General features: G+C 39.9%; 1 protein-coding gene across 4 annotated transcripts in view; it reads right to left on the reverse strand.

Annotated features, from left to right (window-relative positions):
• The window catches only part of RFX4 (regulatory factor X4), a 163,819-nt gene that overhangs the window by 46,960 nt on the left and 96,890 nt on the right, over positions 1 to 19,969 (reverse strand). For all 4 annotated transcript variants that reach the window (XM_019446673.2, XM_019446672.2, XM_019446674.2 and 1 more), the window contains one exon: positions 711 to 811. In XM_019446673.2, coding sequence (XP_019302218.1) covers positions 711 to 811 — 101 coding nt within the window. The remainder of the gene's footprint in view (positions 1 to 710; positions 812 to 19,969) is intronic.

Here is a 19,969-nt window from a genome sequence, read left to right on the forward strand (position 1 = left end):
GAGTCTTCCCACAAGTACAGAAACATCGAGAAAGCGAAATAGGACCAGTTTTCTCAGGCAAAACTAATGATACAGAATGGCTGGTGATGCTTAGCAGAAAAAAAAAAAATCACAGTCCTAATCCCCGTAGGAGAAATATTAATTTGGCTTTCTCATTAGGCAGAGAATTGAATATGTGAAGCCCTGAAGCGGTTTTCTGTCCCCTCTTACCACCATTTTGGGGGCAGGGGATTCTGGGAAATCTCCGAATTTTGGGGTCGGACAGACCTGAGTTTGACTCCTGGCCCCTTCTTACCAGCTGCATGGCCGTGTGGCTTTGGGGAGGTTTCTTTGCCTCTCGGAGCCTCATCTGCAGGATAGGGATACTGTTCCCTACATCACAGAGGAGGCATGAGGATTAATGAGAGGAGATGGCAGTGATGAGCAGAAACTTTGGTGTCAACAGACAGACCCGGGAGCAAATCCTGCCTTTGCTACAAGCCTCTCTAAGCCTGTTCTATTTTCCACAAAAGGAGAAAGGTGCCACCTGTAATAAACCTCCTGTGAGGATGGAGTGAGTTAATGCAGGAAAAGCGCTAGGCTTAGTACTTGGTGCTTTGTAAACAGTAAATGATAGCTGCTGTTGTTATTATCTTGTTAACAACCTATGTAAAACGTTTGGCACTAAAATGTTGTTCTCCCTTCCCTCAGCTCCCAAAGTCAGTACTTACATTCAAACTTAATGTTTCGCAAATTTTCTGGAAGGTCATGGAGAGCCACTTTTAGCCACTCATCCAGCTGCTTGGCAAACTTTCGGATCACCTGAGTTAAGCTAGAAAGAGAAATGATCCATTTTAAGTGCCTCTGTGTGTTGCCTAGTCCTCCCGATAGGCCCGGACAGGGTTTGGTTTCCCCTGGTGGTGTCCTGGCTGCACCAGTGTCACTGGGGGCAGTAACCTCAGGGGCAGGACGGGTGGCCCAAGCCCCACCGAGCACTGGTGCGTCTGAGCAGGGCATGCATAGTGCCCACGGTGGCCACCAGGGGACATGGTGCCTGGACTCTGAGCAAGATGGTGCAGACAGGGGGCCATGAGCCTGGGAACACTGTTTTGCTGACAGTCTTGCCCAAGCGTTGGCCCACCCAGCCCAGCTCTGGCTGCCCCGGCCTCTGGCCACTCGGCAGGAACCGGGAAGCAACAGCCTGTCTTTGCCCTGACAAACATCCCTGACCTTGAAACCATATCTGATGTGGAGAGCCCACGGCTGTTTGGGGGAAGGGGGTGAAGGGTGAGGGGACAGCAGGTTGCAGCACGAGATGAGAATCTGGGAGACCTTGTGCGCCACTTTCAGGCTCTCACTGTGAACACAATGGGCTGGGTCACGCATTGTCCATGGAGTCCTCCTCTGGCATGGCCGCCACAGGGACCTCAGAGCCCGTGTTGAGCGCCCACACCATCCTCACCCCCCCGGCAACACTGCCTACCTTGCTCTCGCGGTGTCCCATGGACTCTCCTGTCAGACCCCGATCACCAACTTCCTCCCAAGGCAGTCCCCCCAGGCTTCTCACTCTTTAACTCTGCACTTCTTCACCAACCTTCTCCAAGACCCTCCCACCCACCTGCACACCCTCCACCAGCTGTGGGCACCACTCCCACATTGCAGGGAACACAGCGGCAAAGGGAGAACTTTCCAGGATTCCACCACAACACAGCTCTCCTCCCCGGCCACTCTGACAGAATCAAGGGCCAACTCCGTGTCATCCCCTCCTGCCTCCTCAGGAACCCCACGTCACTAACCGCCCCTTCTCCAGGATATCCCACCTCTTCCTTTCACCACACATGTCCCTCCTTAAAAATAAACCCTCTTAGAAATGGAAGGAAAACTTCCAAATGCTTTCTATGAAGCCAGCATTACCTTGATCCCAAAACCAGACAGAGACCCCACTAAAGAGGAGAATTATAGACCAATTTCCCTGATGAACATGGATGCAAAAATCCTCAACAATATATTAGCCAACTAGATCCAACAATACATTAAAAAAATTATTCACCGTGACCAAGTGGGATTTATCCCTGGGATACAGGGCTGGTTCAATATCTGCAAAACAATCAATGTGATTCATCACATCAATAAAAGAAAAGACAAGAACCACACGATCCTCTCAATAGATGCAGAGAAAGCATCTGACAAAATACAGCATCCTTTCTTGATAAAAACCCTCAAGAAAGTAGGGATAGAAGGATCATACCTCGAGATCACAAAAGCCATATGTGAAACACCCAACACTAATTTCATCCTCAATGGGGAAAAACTGAGAGCTTTCCCCCTAAGGTCAGGAAAAAGACTGGGATGTCCTCTCTCGCCACTGTTATTCAACTTAGTATTGGAAGTCTTAGCCCCTGCAATCAGACAACACAAAGAAATAAAAGGCATCCAAATCGGCCAGGAGGAGGTCAAACTTCCACTCTTTACAGATGACATGATACTCTATATGGAAAACCCAAAAGATTCCACCAAAAAACTGCTAAAACTTATCATGAATTCAGCAAAGTTGCAGGATATAAAATCAATGCACAGAAATCTGTTGCATTCCTATACACCAATAATGAAGCAACAGAAAGAGAAATCAAGGAATTGATCACATTTACAATTGCACCAAAAACCATAAAATACCCAGCAATAAATCTAACCAAAGGGGTGAAAAATCTATACATTGAAAACTATAGAAAGCTTATGAAATAAATTGAAGAAGACACAAAATGTAAAAAGATTCCATGCTCCTGGATAGGAAGAACAAATATTGTTAAAATGTCAATCCTACCCAAAGCAATCTACATATTCAATGCAATGCCTATCAAAATAACACCAGCATTCTTCACAGAGCTAGAACAAACAATCCTAAAATTTGTATGGAACCAGAAAAGACCCCGAATAGCCAAGGCAATCTTGAAAAAGAAAACCAAGGCAGGAGGCATCTCCATCCCGGACTTCAAACTGTATTGCAAAGCTGTAATCATCAAGACAGTATGGTACTGGTACAAAAACAGACACTCAGATCAATGGAACAGAATAGAGAACTCAGAAATGGACCCACAAACGTGTGGCCAACTAATCTTTGACAAAGCAGGAAAGAATATCCAATGGAATTAAGACAATCTCTTCAGCAAGTGGTGCTGAGAAAACTGGACAGCGACATGCAGAAAAATGAACCTGGACCACTTTCTTACACCATTCACAAAAATAAACTCAAAATGGATGAAAGACCTAAATGTAAGACAAGAAGCCATCAAAATCCTTGAGGAGAAAGCAGGCAAAAACCTCTTTGACCTTGGCTGCAGCAAGTTCCTACTCAACACATCTCTGGAGGCAAGGGAGACAAAAGCAAAAATGAACTATTGGGACCTCATCAAAATAAAAAGCTTCTGCATAGCGAAGGAAACAATCAGCAAAACTCAAAGGCAACTGAGAATGGGAGAAGATATTTGCAAATTACATATCAGATAAAGGGTTAGTATCCAAAATCTACAAAGAACTTATCAAACTCAACATCCAAAAAACAAACAATCCAGTGAAGAAATAGGCAAAAGACATGAATAGACACTTCTCCAAAGAAGACATCCAGATGGCCAACCAACACGTGAAACATCAGGGAAATACAAATCAAAACCACACTGAGATACCACCTTACACCGGTCAGAATGGCTAACATTAACAACTCAGGCAACAACAGATGTTGACAAGGATGAGGAGAAAGAGGATCTCTTTTGCATCGTTGGTGGGAATGTAAGCTGGTGCAGCCACTCTGGAAAACAGCATGGAGGTTCCTCAAAAAACTAAAAATAGAACTACCCTACGACCCAGCAATTGCACTACTAGGCATTTATCCAAGGGATACAGGGGTGCTGTTCCAAAGGGACACATGCACCCCCATGTTTATAGCAGCACTATCGACAATAGCCAAAGTATGGAAAGGGCCCAAATGTCCATCGATGGATGAATGGATAAAGAAGAAGTGGTATACATATACATGGCAGTATTACTCGGCAATCAAAAAGAATGAAATCTTGCCATTTGCAACTACGTGGATGGAACTGGAGAGTATTATGCTAAGTGAAATTAGTCAGAGAAAGACAAAAATCATATGACTTCACTCATATGAGGACTTTAAGAGAAAAACAGATGAACATAAGGGAAGGGAAACAAAAATAATATAAAAACAGGGAGGGGGACAAAACAAAAAGAGACTCATAAATATGGAAAACAAACTGAGGGTTGCTGGAGGGGTTGTGAGAAGGGGAATGGGCTAAGTGGGTAAGGGGCATTAAGAAATCTACTCCTGAAATCGTTGTTGCACTATATGCTAACTAACTTGGATGTAAATTATAAACAAACAAACAAACCCTCTTATTTCTCTGCACTCTTTCTTCAAGGTACCACCCTCTGTCCTCCACTTCACACACATCCTTCTTCAGGAAGCCCATGGCTTCAGTCACCATCTATACTCACTCTCGCAGTTCCAGAGCAGAGGTCTCCAGAATTCCAGACCAACCACACACAGGTCCCCTCCATTTAGCATCCCAAAGGCACATCGACCTCAACACGTCCAAACTGAACTCTTCACTTCTCTGTCAGACTGGTTTCTTTTCTTACGTTCTCTATTTCATTGGGAACTCCACTTTTCATAAAGTTTTTGTTTGACTTTTTATTATGAAAACATTTTAAATATACCCCAAGATAGAATAGTATAATAAACCTCCAAGAATCTGTGACCCAGCTTCCATAACTAGCAACGTTTTTCCAGTTCAATTTATCACATGCCATGCTTGCTTGTCTGGAATGCTTTGAGCAAATTCAAGATGTATGATTTCAAAAAGTTCGTGTGTGTTTCTAACATGCCCTTATATATGTATGTATGTATGCACTGCCACATTTAAAACCACCATGCCATTAGTGTGTCTGACACGATGAACAGCAATTCCTATCAGCTAAAGCCCAGTTGGTACGCAAATTTCTCTATTTCTCTCAGAGATGTCTTTTAGTCTCTTTGAATCAGGATCCAAACACGGTCTACACACTGCACAAAAACATTGCCTTGTTCTATTTCCAAAGACTTTTTAAAAATTCTGTTTCATGGCATTGGTTTGTCAGCAACATCATGCTATTTGTTCCCTGTCATGTCCCACACTCTGATTTGGTTCATGTCTTCCTTATAGTGCCATTTAACACGTTCATCTATCCTGCATACTTCTTATAGACTGGCAGTTAGGTCTAAAGAGGTGATCAAACTAAGTTACATTTTTTGTAAGACACGAAAATTTTGTAGGTGGCCCTGTGCCACCCACTGCATTACACCATGAGACTTAAAATGGCTGGTTGTTCCTCTTTTAGTGTATCTAGTTTTGAGACTTAAATAGTCTCTCTTCCTATCACCACATACTACAGGTTTCATCTCCAAGTTGCCTCTCAACCTCATCCAGTTTTCCCCTTTTCTCTCTACTTCCAGCTATCCTCATCTCTCACCTGGGCCACTACAGCAGCTTCTACAAGTAAGTACAAGAGCCTACCCTGCTCTGCTCACCTTCCCACCTCAACCCCACATTGTGAGAGGGATTTCTCTAAAACACTTGCAATTTTGATCTGTTTCACCTTCTGGTTAAACACCCGTCCCCTGCCCCCCAATGCTTTCACATTCTTTGTTTGTTTGTTTGTTGTTTGTTTGTTTTCGAAAGAGTGTGAGCAGGGGAGGGGCACAGAGAGAGGAGGAGAGAGGGAGAGAGAGAATCCCAAGCAGGGTCCGCACCAGCAGTGGAGAGTCCAATGTGGGGCTCAAACTCATGACCTGAGCTGAAATCAAGAGTCGGACACTTAACCGATTGAGCCACCCAGGTGCCCCTCACATTATTCTTAGGATAAAAACCAAAATCCTCACCATGATCCCCAAAGACCAGCCTCACCTTAAATTTTCTCTCTTCACCTACATTTCGGCCCCACTTGCCTCCGCCCTGTTCTTTCCCATCTCAGAGCCTTTGACCTGGGCATCTTTCCATCCAAGAGCATCCAACCCTTCCTTGCCTACTCAACCCCTCCTCAGGTGTCACATCCACAGGAAAACGTTCTCTGAAGCCCCCTAGACTAAACTGGAATCTCTGGTTTTTCCCCTTGAAGGACCTTGTAGTTGTGACATTTGGTAACTATACACTAATTTGTGTGATTATCTGGTTAATATCCATCTTTCCCACTAGACTGCATGCTCCAATACAGACGGCAGGGACTGTGCCTATTTTGCTTATCACTGTATGTTCAGCAATTAGCATAGCACCTGACACCAAGTGGGCATATAAGGAATGTTTGTTCAATGAAATGAATGAGTGAATAGCCCCCAATCCCTAGCTGGGCAGACCTTCGACATATTCCCCACAGGACCCTATCCACACTGTCCTCACCTTTATTTCTCTGGCTTCAGCTCCTCCCACTCCATCCCACTCCATCCCACCCCACCTCACCAGCTTACTCAGTTCCTACAGCACCAGTGCCCTTTCTGTTTCTTCAGGTCCTTGACAACCTACCAGGGCCTTTGCATCTGCTATTCCCTCAACCTGGATATCTCCTGCCCCAGATTGCAGCCTGTTCCCTCCCTCCCCTAACAACTTCACAGGTTGGTTCAGTATTGACCACAGGATTTGAAACTGCCAGTCTCCCCACACTCCCAGCTCTACCAACTATTTCAACACTCTTGAGCCTGCCATGTGTTTTGATAAGAGTAGTTGGCTCCTGGGATGAACATTGAGTATAGATAGGCAAGGACAGAGCAGGGGGAGATCTGCTTGAAGGTTATTGCAATAATCCAGGCAAGAGAGCGGCCTGGATGAGGGGTGGTAACCAGGGAAATAATGCAATATAGTCAGATTAAAATATTTTGAAGGCAGAGCCAACCAGGATGCCCTGGTGAGTGGATGCGGGTATATGAGGAAAGACTGTTGCCAAGGGTGTCTTCATGAAAGAAAAATGGTATATGCACCCCCTGTGCCTAGCAGAGTGCCTGATACCCAGGAGGCACTTAATAAATGCTGAATACTGAGTGAACCAAAAGTACTGCACATGTAATAAAGCCAAAGTTCAAAACCACCATCAGTGATGAGCACACTGGATCCAACTTCTACGTGAGAAGACTTCCCAGAACATTTGGCCACTCCTGACAGAGGTCAAACTTTAGCTAAGTGTCTGGAGTGATCATTCTATCGCCGCCGGACCATCAAGGAGGGTGGCTTGCCATTCCCCGCCCACGGCACCTTTCCCAGGAGACATCACCTGCCGCTGGAGAAGAGGAGCCGCCCTTTGTGCGGTTCCGACTTCCCATGTCCCCTTCTTCCATCTCGCTCCCCAGGCTGGCACTCCTAGGGTCGCCCTGCTCCTCCAGTGTCACACCTTCTCCTCCTCCCTTTTGTGCAGGTGGCTCCCACATCTATAACTCCAGCTTCGGCCCTGCTCCTGCATCTTAATTCCACACTTGTAACTCTCTGAATGACCTCCAGCCATGATGCTGGCACAACAGCAACAGTGCTAACGGCGGCTGCCTTGTAATGAGTGCAGTGTGCCAAGTGCTAAACCTTTCGCACATATTTCTTATTTAATCCTCACATCCACCCTACGAAGCAGGTACTATTGTTAGTCCCAGCAGAGAGGTGAGAAATCAAGGCTCAGAGAAGTTCTTTTATTTGTCCAAGGAGATGCACCAAGTATGTGGACAATCCAAGACTGAAGCCCAGATGTGTCTGGCTCCAAAGCTCTAGTATCTCAGTCTTCTCTCGGCTTCTCTGATATCTCATCTTCCCTGCCCGGTCCACCACCCCTAAATACACACACACACACACACACACACACACACACGCACGCACACACGCATGCACACACACGCGTGCGCTTCCTAACTTCTGCTAAACCAACCATTAACAACAACCACTATGCCAAGATCACCTAGGAGGTCACAAGAGGTGAAAAGTCCAAGTTTGAGAATGATCTACATTTCTTATAAATAAAGAACATATCGGGGTGTCTGGGTGGCTCAGCAGGTCAAGCATCCAACTTTCGCTCAGGTCATGACCTCACAGCTCGTGAGTTCAAGCCCCACATCGGGCTCTGTGCCAACAGCTTGGAGCCTGGAGCCTGCTTCTGATTCTGTATCTCCCTCTCTCTGCCCCCTCCCTGCTTGCTTGCACACGCGCTTTCTCTCAAAAATAAATATACATTAAAAAAGCTGTAAAAAAAAAAAAGAGCATATGGTTCATGGTTATCTCTATATTACCACTTGTTCACCTGAATTTCAATATGCTTTACTGATAGAAGGTAAGAGGTGGGTCTGAGCTCGTCAGCTAGTGAGAACCTCTAGAGTCAATTCTCATTTCTACCCTGGCCAAGCACAGGACTGGGCATATAGAACACACTCAAACAGGTTTCAGGGATGAATGCATTCATAAAATTGTGAAAAATCAGCTGTCTGATGAAGTCTGGTCTTTTGAATAAGTTTTTTCTTCTTGATTTAATGGGAAAGGCACTGGATTTGTAAGTCAAAGGTCACTTTGGCAAGTTAACAACGTCTTTTTTTAAAAACTGGTCTCTCGTAGGAGACTGGAAGCTCAGTCAGGGCAGGGAGTTTGTTTCTCTCTTTTAATGCAATGTCCCAGGACTCAGCAGAGTGTCCAGCATGTTGTAGTAATCAACAGACATTGTTTAATGAAGAATGAATAGTTGACTCATGGCTGTTTCATTTATTTGCAGGTGACTAAAGCCATTTCAGTCACTAAAGTGACTAAAGTGATTTCAATTCTTAAGCTCCAATTTTTACATCTATAAAAACAAGCCAATTACAGGGAAGGAGGCAAGGGTTAGCATTTCATTAGCACACCACAAAATGCTCTATAACAAACTACAGATGCCCTTCATGTATGTAACACCTATTAAACAGTGCCAGAAGTATGTGAAGCTCTCATATAACGGTGCATATACTTTTACTGACCCCCCCAGGAGATGCCTTCTCATGATAAAATGAAGGTACACATTTGGTCACTATCTAGTTCACTTGAACAATGCACAAGAAAGAACTCAACGCTTATAGGGGTCTCCCTCCCTCCCTCTCTTTCCATATACATATATATACACACATATATATATATATACACACACACACACACACATATATATGTATATATATATACATATATATATGTAATTTTTATAATCCTATCCATATTTTAAATTCAGATATATATGTGTATATCTGTGTATACACATGATTATAAAAATAATCCAGTCTTAATTAAAACAGTACAAAAATGCAGAAAAGCACAAGACTAAAATTTGACTATAATCCCATTGGGAGGTAATCTTTGCTCCTATCTAGGTATGTGTCTGTTCCACCTAGAATGTGGAAAATTGGAAAAAGCAACACTCCCACCATAACAAGAGAAAGCCAGATAATCCACAAAATCCTAACTTTTCTTGAACCCACCAGACAACTGAGGTCACAACCACCTAGCCTGGAAGGCACAGAAAGACAGGCACCTCCAAAGAGAGAAGGACTTAGGAACTGGTTCATCTGTTCTGAGGGAGGAAAGCAGGATCTCTAGGTAAAAAGAATTCAATTCAGTTTTTAAGACAAATTGCTAAGGGCCAAGTGTGAACTAGCATGACAGTAAAGAACTCTGGGAGCCACAGATGCAAAGGAAGTTTACACCTATTCACAAGATCTTCCCCACAGGCCTCACCAGGTGCTCGTGAGGAATCCTGGAGAATGAAGGAAGCATATTGCCAAGATGCCTGCTTGGAGGAGGAGAGCAACCATGGCTGCAGGGAGAGCGTGAAGTCCTAGCCAGCCAGCAGTCTCTCCCCTATGGAACAAAAGCCTCAAGTGGCCAGCGGGAGGAAGGAAACACTGTTGACTGTGGGCGTAGAAAGAGACCCAATGCAGGTGGGGGAAGTAAAAAGAAAAAGCTCTCTAACCTTGGTAGAAATCATCATGGGCTCAGACTATTAGAGATTCATATCTGGGGCAGGATAGGATCACGGAGAATGCCCGACTCAGAGCCAGCAACACAGAACCTGCTGGGGACTAAACCAGGACAGCAGGGAAACCCCCACACCTCCATACCAGCCCCAAACAGGCCAATAAGTGTAAGAGAGGTACACAGGGAGGGTCTAAAGCTGAGGATGAGAACCCACCCCACCAACAAACTTTCAACCTAAGCACAGGGTACCGCAGAAGAATCTGGTAGTCTACTGAAGGTAACCCATAGCAACAACAAAACCCAAACCCAATCAACGCCTAAATAAGCTGACTCAACTCCCTACATCAAGAGCTAGGAGAGGAAGAGGCGTGTCTATTTCCAGACATAAATACTATTTACTTCAGTCTTTTCTAACTACTGTTTGGAAGTCAATAAAAAATTATAGGACACACAGAAAATTAAGAAAAAGAATCGACTATGACTGAATAGATTTAAAAAAAAAAAAAGGGGGCGCCTGGGTGGCGCAGTCGGTTAAGCGTCCGACTTCAGCCAGGTCACGATCTCGCGGTCCGTGAGTTCGAGCCCCGCGTCAGGCTCTGGGCTGATGGCTCGGAGCCTGGAGCCTGTTTCCGATTCTGTGTCTCCCTCTCTCTCTGCCCCTCCCCCGTTCATGCTCTGTCTCTCTCTGTCCCAAAAATACATAAAAAACGTTGAAAAAAAAATTAAAAAAAAAAAAAAAAGACCCATTCATACACTGCCTATAAGAGACTCACTTCAAACCTAAAGATACACACAGACTGAAAGTGAAGGGATACAAAAAGATATTCCATGCAAATGAGAGTGAAAAAAAAGAAAAAATAAAACAAAGTAGCAATACTTATATCAGACAAAGAAAGACTTTAAAATAAAGATTGTGACAGGAAACAAGCGCATTACATAATGATAAAGGTATCAATCCAAAAAGAAGGTAAAACAATTGTAAATATCTATGCACTCAACACAGGAGCACTTAAATACATAAAGCAAATATTAACTGACATAAAAGGAGAAACTGACAGTAGTAGGGGACTTCAACATCCCACTTTCATCAATGGGTAGATCATCCAGGCAGAAAATCAACAAGGATACAGTGGCTTTGAACAATACATTAGACAAGATGGACTTAACAGATATATTCAAAACATTTCATCTAAAAACAGAACAAACCAATTTGACAATAAATTTCATATTAAAAAAATGCAAAAAAATAAAAATAAAAACAGCAGAACACACATTCTTTTCAAGTGCACATGGAACATTCTCCAGGACAGATCACATGTTAGGCCACAAAACAAGTCTCAATAAATTTAATATTTAAATCATATTAAGCATATTTTCTGATCATAAAAGTATGAAACTAGAAATCAATTACAAGGAAAAAAAACTAGAAAGAACACAAACACATGGAGGCTAAACAAAATGCCTACCAAACAACCAATAGGTTAATGAAGAAATCAAAGAGGGAATTAGAAAAAAAACACGGAGACAAATGAAACTGAAAATACAATGGTCCAAAATCTGTGGGATGCAGCAAAAGCAGTTCTAAGAGGGAAGTTTATGGTGATACAGGCCTGCCTCAAGAAACATCAACAAAAAATCTCAGACAATGTAACTTTATGCCTAAAGGAACTAGAAAAAGAACAGACAAAGCCCAAAGTGAGTAGAAGGAAGGAAGGAATAAAGATCAGAGTTGAAATAAATGAAACAGAAACTTACAACACAATAGATCAATAAAACAAAGAGGTGCTTTTTTAAAAAGGTAAACAAAAATGAGACACCTTTAGCCAGAGTCAGCAAGAAAAAAGATAGAGGACTCAAGAAAATTAAAAATGAAAGAAGAAAAATAACAACTGACATCACAGAAAAACAAACGATTATGAGAAACTATTAAAAAATTATACAACAACGAACTGGACAACCTAGAAGAAATGGATAAATTCCTAGAAACATACGATCATCCCAAACTGGATCAGGAAGAAACAGAAAATCTGAACAGACTGATTACTAGTAATGAAGTTGATCAGTAATAAAACAGAAGTCCAAAGTCAGACAGCTTCACAGGTGAATTCTACCAGCGATTTAAAGAAAAATTAATACTTACTATTCTCAAACTATTCCAAAACATAGAAAAGAAAGGAGAGCTTCCAAATTTATTCTACAAGGCATTACCCTGATACCAAAACCAGACAGACACTACCAAAAAAGAAAACTACAGGCCAGCATCCCCAATGAATACAGATGCAAAAATCCTTAACAAAATATTAGCAAACTACATTCAACAATACTTTAACAATCATTCACCATGATCAAGTGGGATTTATTGCCAAGATGCAAAGGTGGTTCCGTACACACAAACCAATCAAAGTGACACATCACATTAACAAAATGAAGGATAAAAACGATATGAACATCTGAATAGATGCAGAAAAAGCATTTGAAAAATTCAACATCCATTCATGATAAAAAAAAAAACTCAACAAAGTGGGGTTTGGAGGAAACATACATCAACATAATAAAGGCCATAAATGACCAATCCACAGCTAACATCATACTCAATAGTGAAAAACTGAAAGCTTTTCCTCTAAGATCAAGAATAAGACAAGGATGTTCACTCTCACTTTTATTCAACAAAGTACAGGAAATCCTAGCCATAGCAATCAGATGAGAGAAAGAAATAAAAGGCATCCAAATTGTGAAGTAGAAGTTAAACTGTCCCTATTTGCAGATGACATGATACTATGTATAGAAAACCCTAAAGATTCCACCATAAAACTATTAGAATAAATGAATTCAGTAAGTTATAGGGCACAAAATCAATATACAGAAATCTGTTGCATTTCTATACACTCATAATGAAGTAGCAGAAAAACAAACTAACAAAACAATTCCATTTACAATTGCACAAAACAGAATAAAATACCTAGGAATAAACTTGACCAAGGAAGTGAAAGACCTGTACTTTGAAAACTATAAAACAATAATGGAAGAAGCAGAACACAATATAAACAAATATAAAGAAACACATGCTCATGGGCTGGAAGAATTAATATTGTTAAAATGTCCATACTACCCAAAGCAATCTATAGATTGAATGCAATCTCTATCAAAATGCCAATAGTATTTTTCAGAGAACTTTAACAAATAATCCTAAAATTTGTGTGGAAACACAGAAGATCCCAAACAGCCAAAGCAATCTTGAGAAAGAAGAACAAAGCTGGAGGTACCACAATCCCGGATGTTAAAGTATACTACACAAAGCTAAAGTAATCAAAACGGTAAGGTACCGGCACAAAATAGACATATAGATCAATGCAACAGGAGGGAGAGTCAGAAATAAGCCCACGCTCATATGGTCAATTTATCTATGACAAAGGAGGCAAGAATATACGATGGGCAAAAGACAGTTTTTTCAACAAATGGTGTTGGGAAAACAAGACAGCTACATGCAAAAGAATGACACTGGACTACTTTCTTACCACATACACAAAAATAAACTCAAAATGGATTAAAGACCTAAATATGAGACCTGAATTACTACTAAAAGAAAACCTAGGTAGTAAGCTCTTGGACATTCACCTTAGCAATACATTTATGGATATGTCTCCTCAGACAAGGGAAACAAAAGCAAAAATAAACTTTTGCACAGCAAAGGAAACCATCGACAAAAGGCAACTTACTTAATGGAGGAAGACATTTACAAATGGCATACCCAATAAGGGGTCAATATCCAAAATATGTGAAGAACATATACAACTCAACACCAAAAATCAGACAATCCGATTAAAAATAAGCAGACCTGAATAGACATTTTTCAAAGGAAATATACAGGTGGCAACAGATACAGGAAAAGATGTTCAACATCACTAATCCTCAAGGAAACGCGAATCAAAACCACAATGAAATATTACCTCATGCCAGTCACAATGGCTAGTATCAAAAAAGCAAAAACTAAAAAGTGCTGGTGAAGATATGTAGCAAAGGGAACCCTCTGCACTGTTGGTGGGGGTATAAATTAATGCAACCACTGTGGAAAACAGTATGGAGATTCCACAGAAAATTACAAATAGAAATACCACACAATTCAGTAAAAAATTCCACTGCTGGGTGTTTACCCAAAATGAAAACACTAACTCTGTGTTCACTGCAGCATATTTACAATAGCCAAGGTATGGACGCAACCCAAGTGTCCATCAATAAATAAACAAATAAAGAAGATGTGGTATATATACAGAACGGAGTATTACTTAGCCATAAAAAAGAGTGAGATTTTGCCATTTGCAACAAAATGCATGACCCTAGAGAATATTATGTTAAGTGAAATAAGACAGACAGTAAAAGACAAATACCATATGATTTCACTTATACGTGGAATCTGAAAAAGAAAACAGACAAACAAAAAACCAGAAACAGAGTCATAAATACAGAGAACACACTGGTGGTCGCCAGAGGGGAGGGGTATGGGAAGGATAGGCAAAATAGGTGAAGGGCATTAACATGTACAAACTTCCAGTTACAAAGCAAGTCAGTCACAGGGGTGAAAAGTACAGCATTGGGAATATAGTCAATAATATCTTAAGAACATTGTACAGTGACAGGTGGTAACTACACTTACTGGGGTGAGCGCTGCATAATGTACAGAACTGCCCAGTCACTGTGTCGGATGCCTGAAACTAATATAACATTGTATGTCAACCATAATCCAATAAATTGGAGTAATACATATTTTTAAATAAAATAATACAAATAAATGATAAAAATAATACAAATTTTAAAAAGAAAAAGAATCCACTCTCAAGAGATAAAGGCATGAAGAGAACCCGAGTATCGAACAGGCAATTTATTTATTTATTTTTTATTTTATTTTTTTTAAATGGAACTGTAGTTGCCTTTTATTAAAACCGTATGGTGTGTTGTTTTTAAGAGACTGGTTTTGCAGATCAGTTGGTTGTATACAACTATGCTGTCATTTCTCTTTCTGTACTGTAACTCATGTTTTAAATGAATTTGATGAATGAAATAATACCATTATTCTTGAAAAATATATTTTTTATTCTGTGTATAATTTTTCTAATGAAACTTTAAACCTTTGAAATGTGGTAGTATGTTTTCTGTAAGTGGAATCGCCTTTGTTACCAAATGAATAAGGACTGACCTAAGATCAGACTCTTGTTTTGGTCTGTGATGCATTTTAGTAGCCATTCTGAGCTTTTCATTGGCTCAGATTATATGTAAAATAAGGTTATATTACACACACTAAAGACTCAGTTTGAAGATAAGGACTGAAAATAGATATAGGGTTGAGATCCTAAAAAGCCTGCTGAATTTAACTTGTTCAACCTTCAAACAGGCAATTTAAAATAACTATCATTGGGGCACCTGGGTGGCTCAGACAGCTGAGGGTCTAACTTCAGCTCAGGTCATGATCTCACGGTTCATGAGTTTGAGCCCCACGTCAGGCTCTCTGCTGTCAGCACAGAGCCCACTTCAGATCCACTGTGCCCCCTCTCTCTGCCCCTCCCCTGCTCTCTCTCTCTCTCTCTCTCTCTCAAAAATAAACACTAAAATTTTTTTAAATAAATATGATTAATATGTTAAAGGTTCCCATGGAAAGGATAAACAATAAGTATGAACAGATGAGGAATTTCGGCAGAAACACAGAAATAATAAAAAGCCATCAAATGAAATGTTAGAAAATGAAAACAAAATATGGCAACAGAGGTGAAGAATGCCTTCAGCAATCTCATTAGCAAAGTCGACATATGCTAGAAAAAAATCAGTAAGCCTGAAGATAGGCCAATAAAAATGAATCTAACCAAAACACAAAACGAGTGAAAAAAGTTAAACAGAGCATCCAAGACAGTTGTGGGACAGTGTCAAATGGTCTGACATGCATGTAAGCTTAATCACAGAAGGAGAAAAGGGAGAAAACACAGAGCAGAAGATAATGGCAGGGAGTTTTCCAACAATAATGAAACACATCAAAGCAAACAGATCCAAGAAGTTCAGAAAATCTCAAGCAGGGTTAACTAGACACATCATATTCAAACAGCTAAAACCAAAGGTAGAGAAAATCCCAAAGGCAGCCAGAGGGAAAAAGGCACATTGTATGCAAAGCAGAAAAGATGTACAAAGGTAAACATGCAAGCCGGAAAATGAACGGTTGAAATCTTTAAAGTGCTGAACATAAAACCAAACAGAAAACTTTGAATCCAGGACTCCATACCCACTGAAAGCATCTTTCAAAAATGAAAGAGAAATAATGACTTTTTCAGACCAACAAAAGCTGAGATGATTCATTAGCACCAGACCTGCAATACTAGAAATGTTTTAGACAACTCTTCAGGCAGGGGGATATTATAATCTCATCAAACACAGAAACCAGGATTTTATACAAAGAAATGAGGCTCAGAAATCACTAGGATGACAGTAAATTTAAAAGACCGTCTTCTGAATCTTTAACCACTCCAAAGGTGAATTATCTAAAGCAAAAACAGTAACACCTGTGAGTGTAGAGCATCTACAAGACGAAAATGTGTGAAAGCAACGGCATAAAAAATGAGAGAATGAACTGGAGGTAGACTGCTGTGAGGTCCCCGCAGTCCATGAGGCGCAGTATGATACTACCCGAAGGTAGGCTGTGAATCACGAAGATCTACAAACCCAGAGGCATCCACTAAAACAATTTTTAAAAGAGACCTAAGAAACAGTCTGATTATGGAGATAAAACAGAAGGATTTTTAAAAAATTAACCTAAAACTAGGCACAAAAACAGGGGGAAAAAGGATAAAAACGGAAGGAACTACTAGAAAACTAGCGAGGTGGAAAATTTTAATCAACCATATCATTAATAACATTAAATGCAATTCACATTAAATATGAAGGCCTAGACATAGCAACTAAAACTGGGAATTGTCAGACCGGGTGAAGAAGCAGGAGCTCACACTATACGTTGGCTACATGAGATCTACTCTAACTATGAAGACACAGAGTAACAGGGTGGGAAAAGGCATGCCATGCAAACACCGAGTGGTAAGTGGTTATCAGGCGATGGCAGTGGGAATAAGAGGGGGCATGAGAAAAGTTTTTAAAGTGATGAAATTGTTCTATGTTTCAATCGTACAGTTGACCCTTGAACTTGTGAACTAAGTGAACACACTTACATATGAATTGATTTTCAATAAATACAGTAAATTTATTTTCTCTTCCTTATGATTTTCCTTTTTTTAAAAGTTTATTTATTTGGGAGACATAGAGATAGCACAAGTGGGGGGTGGAGGGGCAGAGAGACAGAGACAGAGACAGAGACAGAGAGAGAGAGAGAGAGAGAGAGAGAGAGAGAGAGAGAGAGAGAGAATCCCAAGCAGGCTCCATGCTGCCAGCACAGGCCCAATGCAGGGCTAAAACCCACAAAGCTGTGAGATCACGACCTGAGCCGAAACCAAGAGTTGGACACTTAGCCAACTGAGCCACCCAGGTGCCCATTCCTTGTAATTTTCTTAACAGCATTTTCGTCTCTCTTACTCTATTGTAAGAATACCGTACGTAATACACAGAGCAGACAAAAATATGTTTAATCGCCTGTTTGTATTACTGGTAAGGCTTCTGGTCAACAGTAGACTATTAGTACTTGGGCTTTGGAGGAGTCAAAAGTTATATGCAAATTTTTGACTGCACAGGGGTTTGGCACCTCTAGTCCCTGTGTTGTTCAAAGATCAGCTGTATACACTAAAAATGGTGAATGTTACTATATATAAAGTATACTCCAAATAAACCTGAATTTCAAAAATAAAATGAAATAAACAGCTATAAACATATACGTAACAATATAAAATGAAATGATAGAACTAAGAACAAAAGTATCTATTGTATCAGTAAATGTAATTGGGCTAGACCTTTTTAATAAGAGAAAAAAATCTGATTGAACTATAAAACAAATTCTAAATGGTTCTGCATATAAGCAAGTTATAAAGGTTAAATATAAAAAGATGGGCAAATGCATTTGGGACAGATGAAAACAAAGAGAAAATAGAGGTAATGATCTTAGTATCAGACAAGCTAAATTGTTGGCCAAAAAAAATTTCAATTAGACTTTATAATGCCAAGAGTACAATTTACAATGAAGATGTCACAATTCATAATGAAGCTGTTGTTCACATTGAAGATAAAGCAGCTAGAAATATCAAGGCATCATATAACATAGCATCAATATTCAAAAACAAAAATTATAGGAGATCCAAGGTGAAATAGGTTAGCACACATTAGCAGTAAGTCTTAAAACTTATTTACCTATCTTGATCCATAACAGTCTAAGTGGATAGCACTAAGACAAAGGAGAACTTAGTAACAACAATGTTGACCCAAATACATATATGTCAAAGTCTGTACTTTGAATGCAGACAGTGTTTCTTCTTTCCAAGTGGCACAAAATTGACCATATATTAGACAACAAATAAAACCTCAAAAGAAGAAACAGTTCAGAAAACAATCCCTACTCAATAAAGGCTAAAATGAATAGCATAAGTAGAAGGTAATAGCTCCTAACAATTGGAAGTTTTAAAGTCCTCTTTTAAAGTTCTTAGGACATAGAGGAACTCCAATCCAAAGCTGCAAAATACCTAGAAAATAATGACGTTAAAATAGTACGTCTCGAAAACTATGGGATACAGGTAAAACAGTGCTCAAAGAAAGACCTAACCCTGAAATATCTATGTTATTAAACAAGAATGAAAGAAAGTAAGTAAATCAGCATCTATTTTTTTTTTGTCAGTTGTTTTTGGTCACTGATAAAACAACTATGTAGTGGGCATTCAATAAAATATTTGTTGAATACACGAAGAACAGAGTAAGCTTAAGAAAGTAAAAGAAATGAGTTAAATAAAAGAAATCGATGTATTGGAAAAAAATAAAGAGTAATAGCACCAATAAATATATCCAAGGGTATGTTCCTTGAAAAAAATAAGACAAAACAGGTAACTTAATCACAAAATAGCAGCAGAAAGCACACCTCTACAACCTAAAACATAGTAACGCAGAAATAATCACAGACACAGAGGAAACTCAATGAGTCTATAGACTCACTTTGCCCAACCCCAAGCAAATAAATTTAAAGATCTAGAAGTGGACATTTTCTAGGAAGATATAATTTAACAAAACTTACCTCAGAGAAGACAGAAAATTGAAACTAACCAATTACTATAGAAAAAAAAAAAGAAAAATTCAAAGATTTACTCCCACAAAACACTACACCCAGATGCCTTCAAAGGGGAATTAATTATGTGTGTCTCCAAGAGCAAATCATTTCAATGCTATTTAAAGTGTGTCAGAGCTTAGAGAAAAAAGGGGGTGGAGAGAAGCTTCCACATTTCTTTCACAAAGCAAGAAAAACATTGATACCAACAACTAATGAAGATCAAACACAAAAAGAAAATTGCAGACCAATCTCACTTTATGATTTTGATGCAGAGACTCTACGTAAAACATTAGCAAATAAAATCCTGTAGCATATTAAAGAATATATACAGTGAGTAAGTGGAGTTTATTCTAGGAATGCAAGAATGGTTCAATATTAGGAGATGAGTAAAATAGTAATTTCCATAGATGATGAAAACCACTGGATAATATTCAACAACGCTTCTTGATAAAATATTTAATGAATTTTAAAAAGACAGACATTCCTTAATAGGATGAAATACGTCAGTCTTAATCCAAAAGCCCACATGATGTTTAATGAAGAAACTACATGCATTTTCATTAAAGTTGAGAACTTCAACATGTTCTTGAGGTATAAGTCAATGTAACTAGACAAGAGAAATAAATGAGAGGTATAAAAATTAGAAAAACAGTGGTAAAATTATCTGTATTTGTAGATGATAGGATTCTAAACATGGAAAGTCTAAGAGAACCTCAAAAAATAAATACAACAAGATAAGCTTGACATGGCCAGCTCAAAT

This window comes from Panthera pardus, unplaced genomic scaffold, assembly GCF_024362965.1.
Source record: "Panthera pardus isolate Hobbes unplaced genomic scaffold, ASM2436296v1 HiC_scaffold_6, whole genome shotgun sequence".
Taxonomy (NCBI): Eukaryota; Metazoa; Chordata; class Mammalia; order Carnivora; family Felidae; genus Panthera; species Panthera pardus.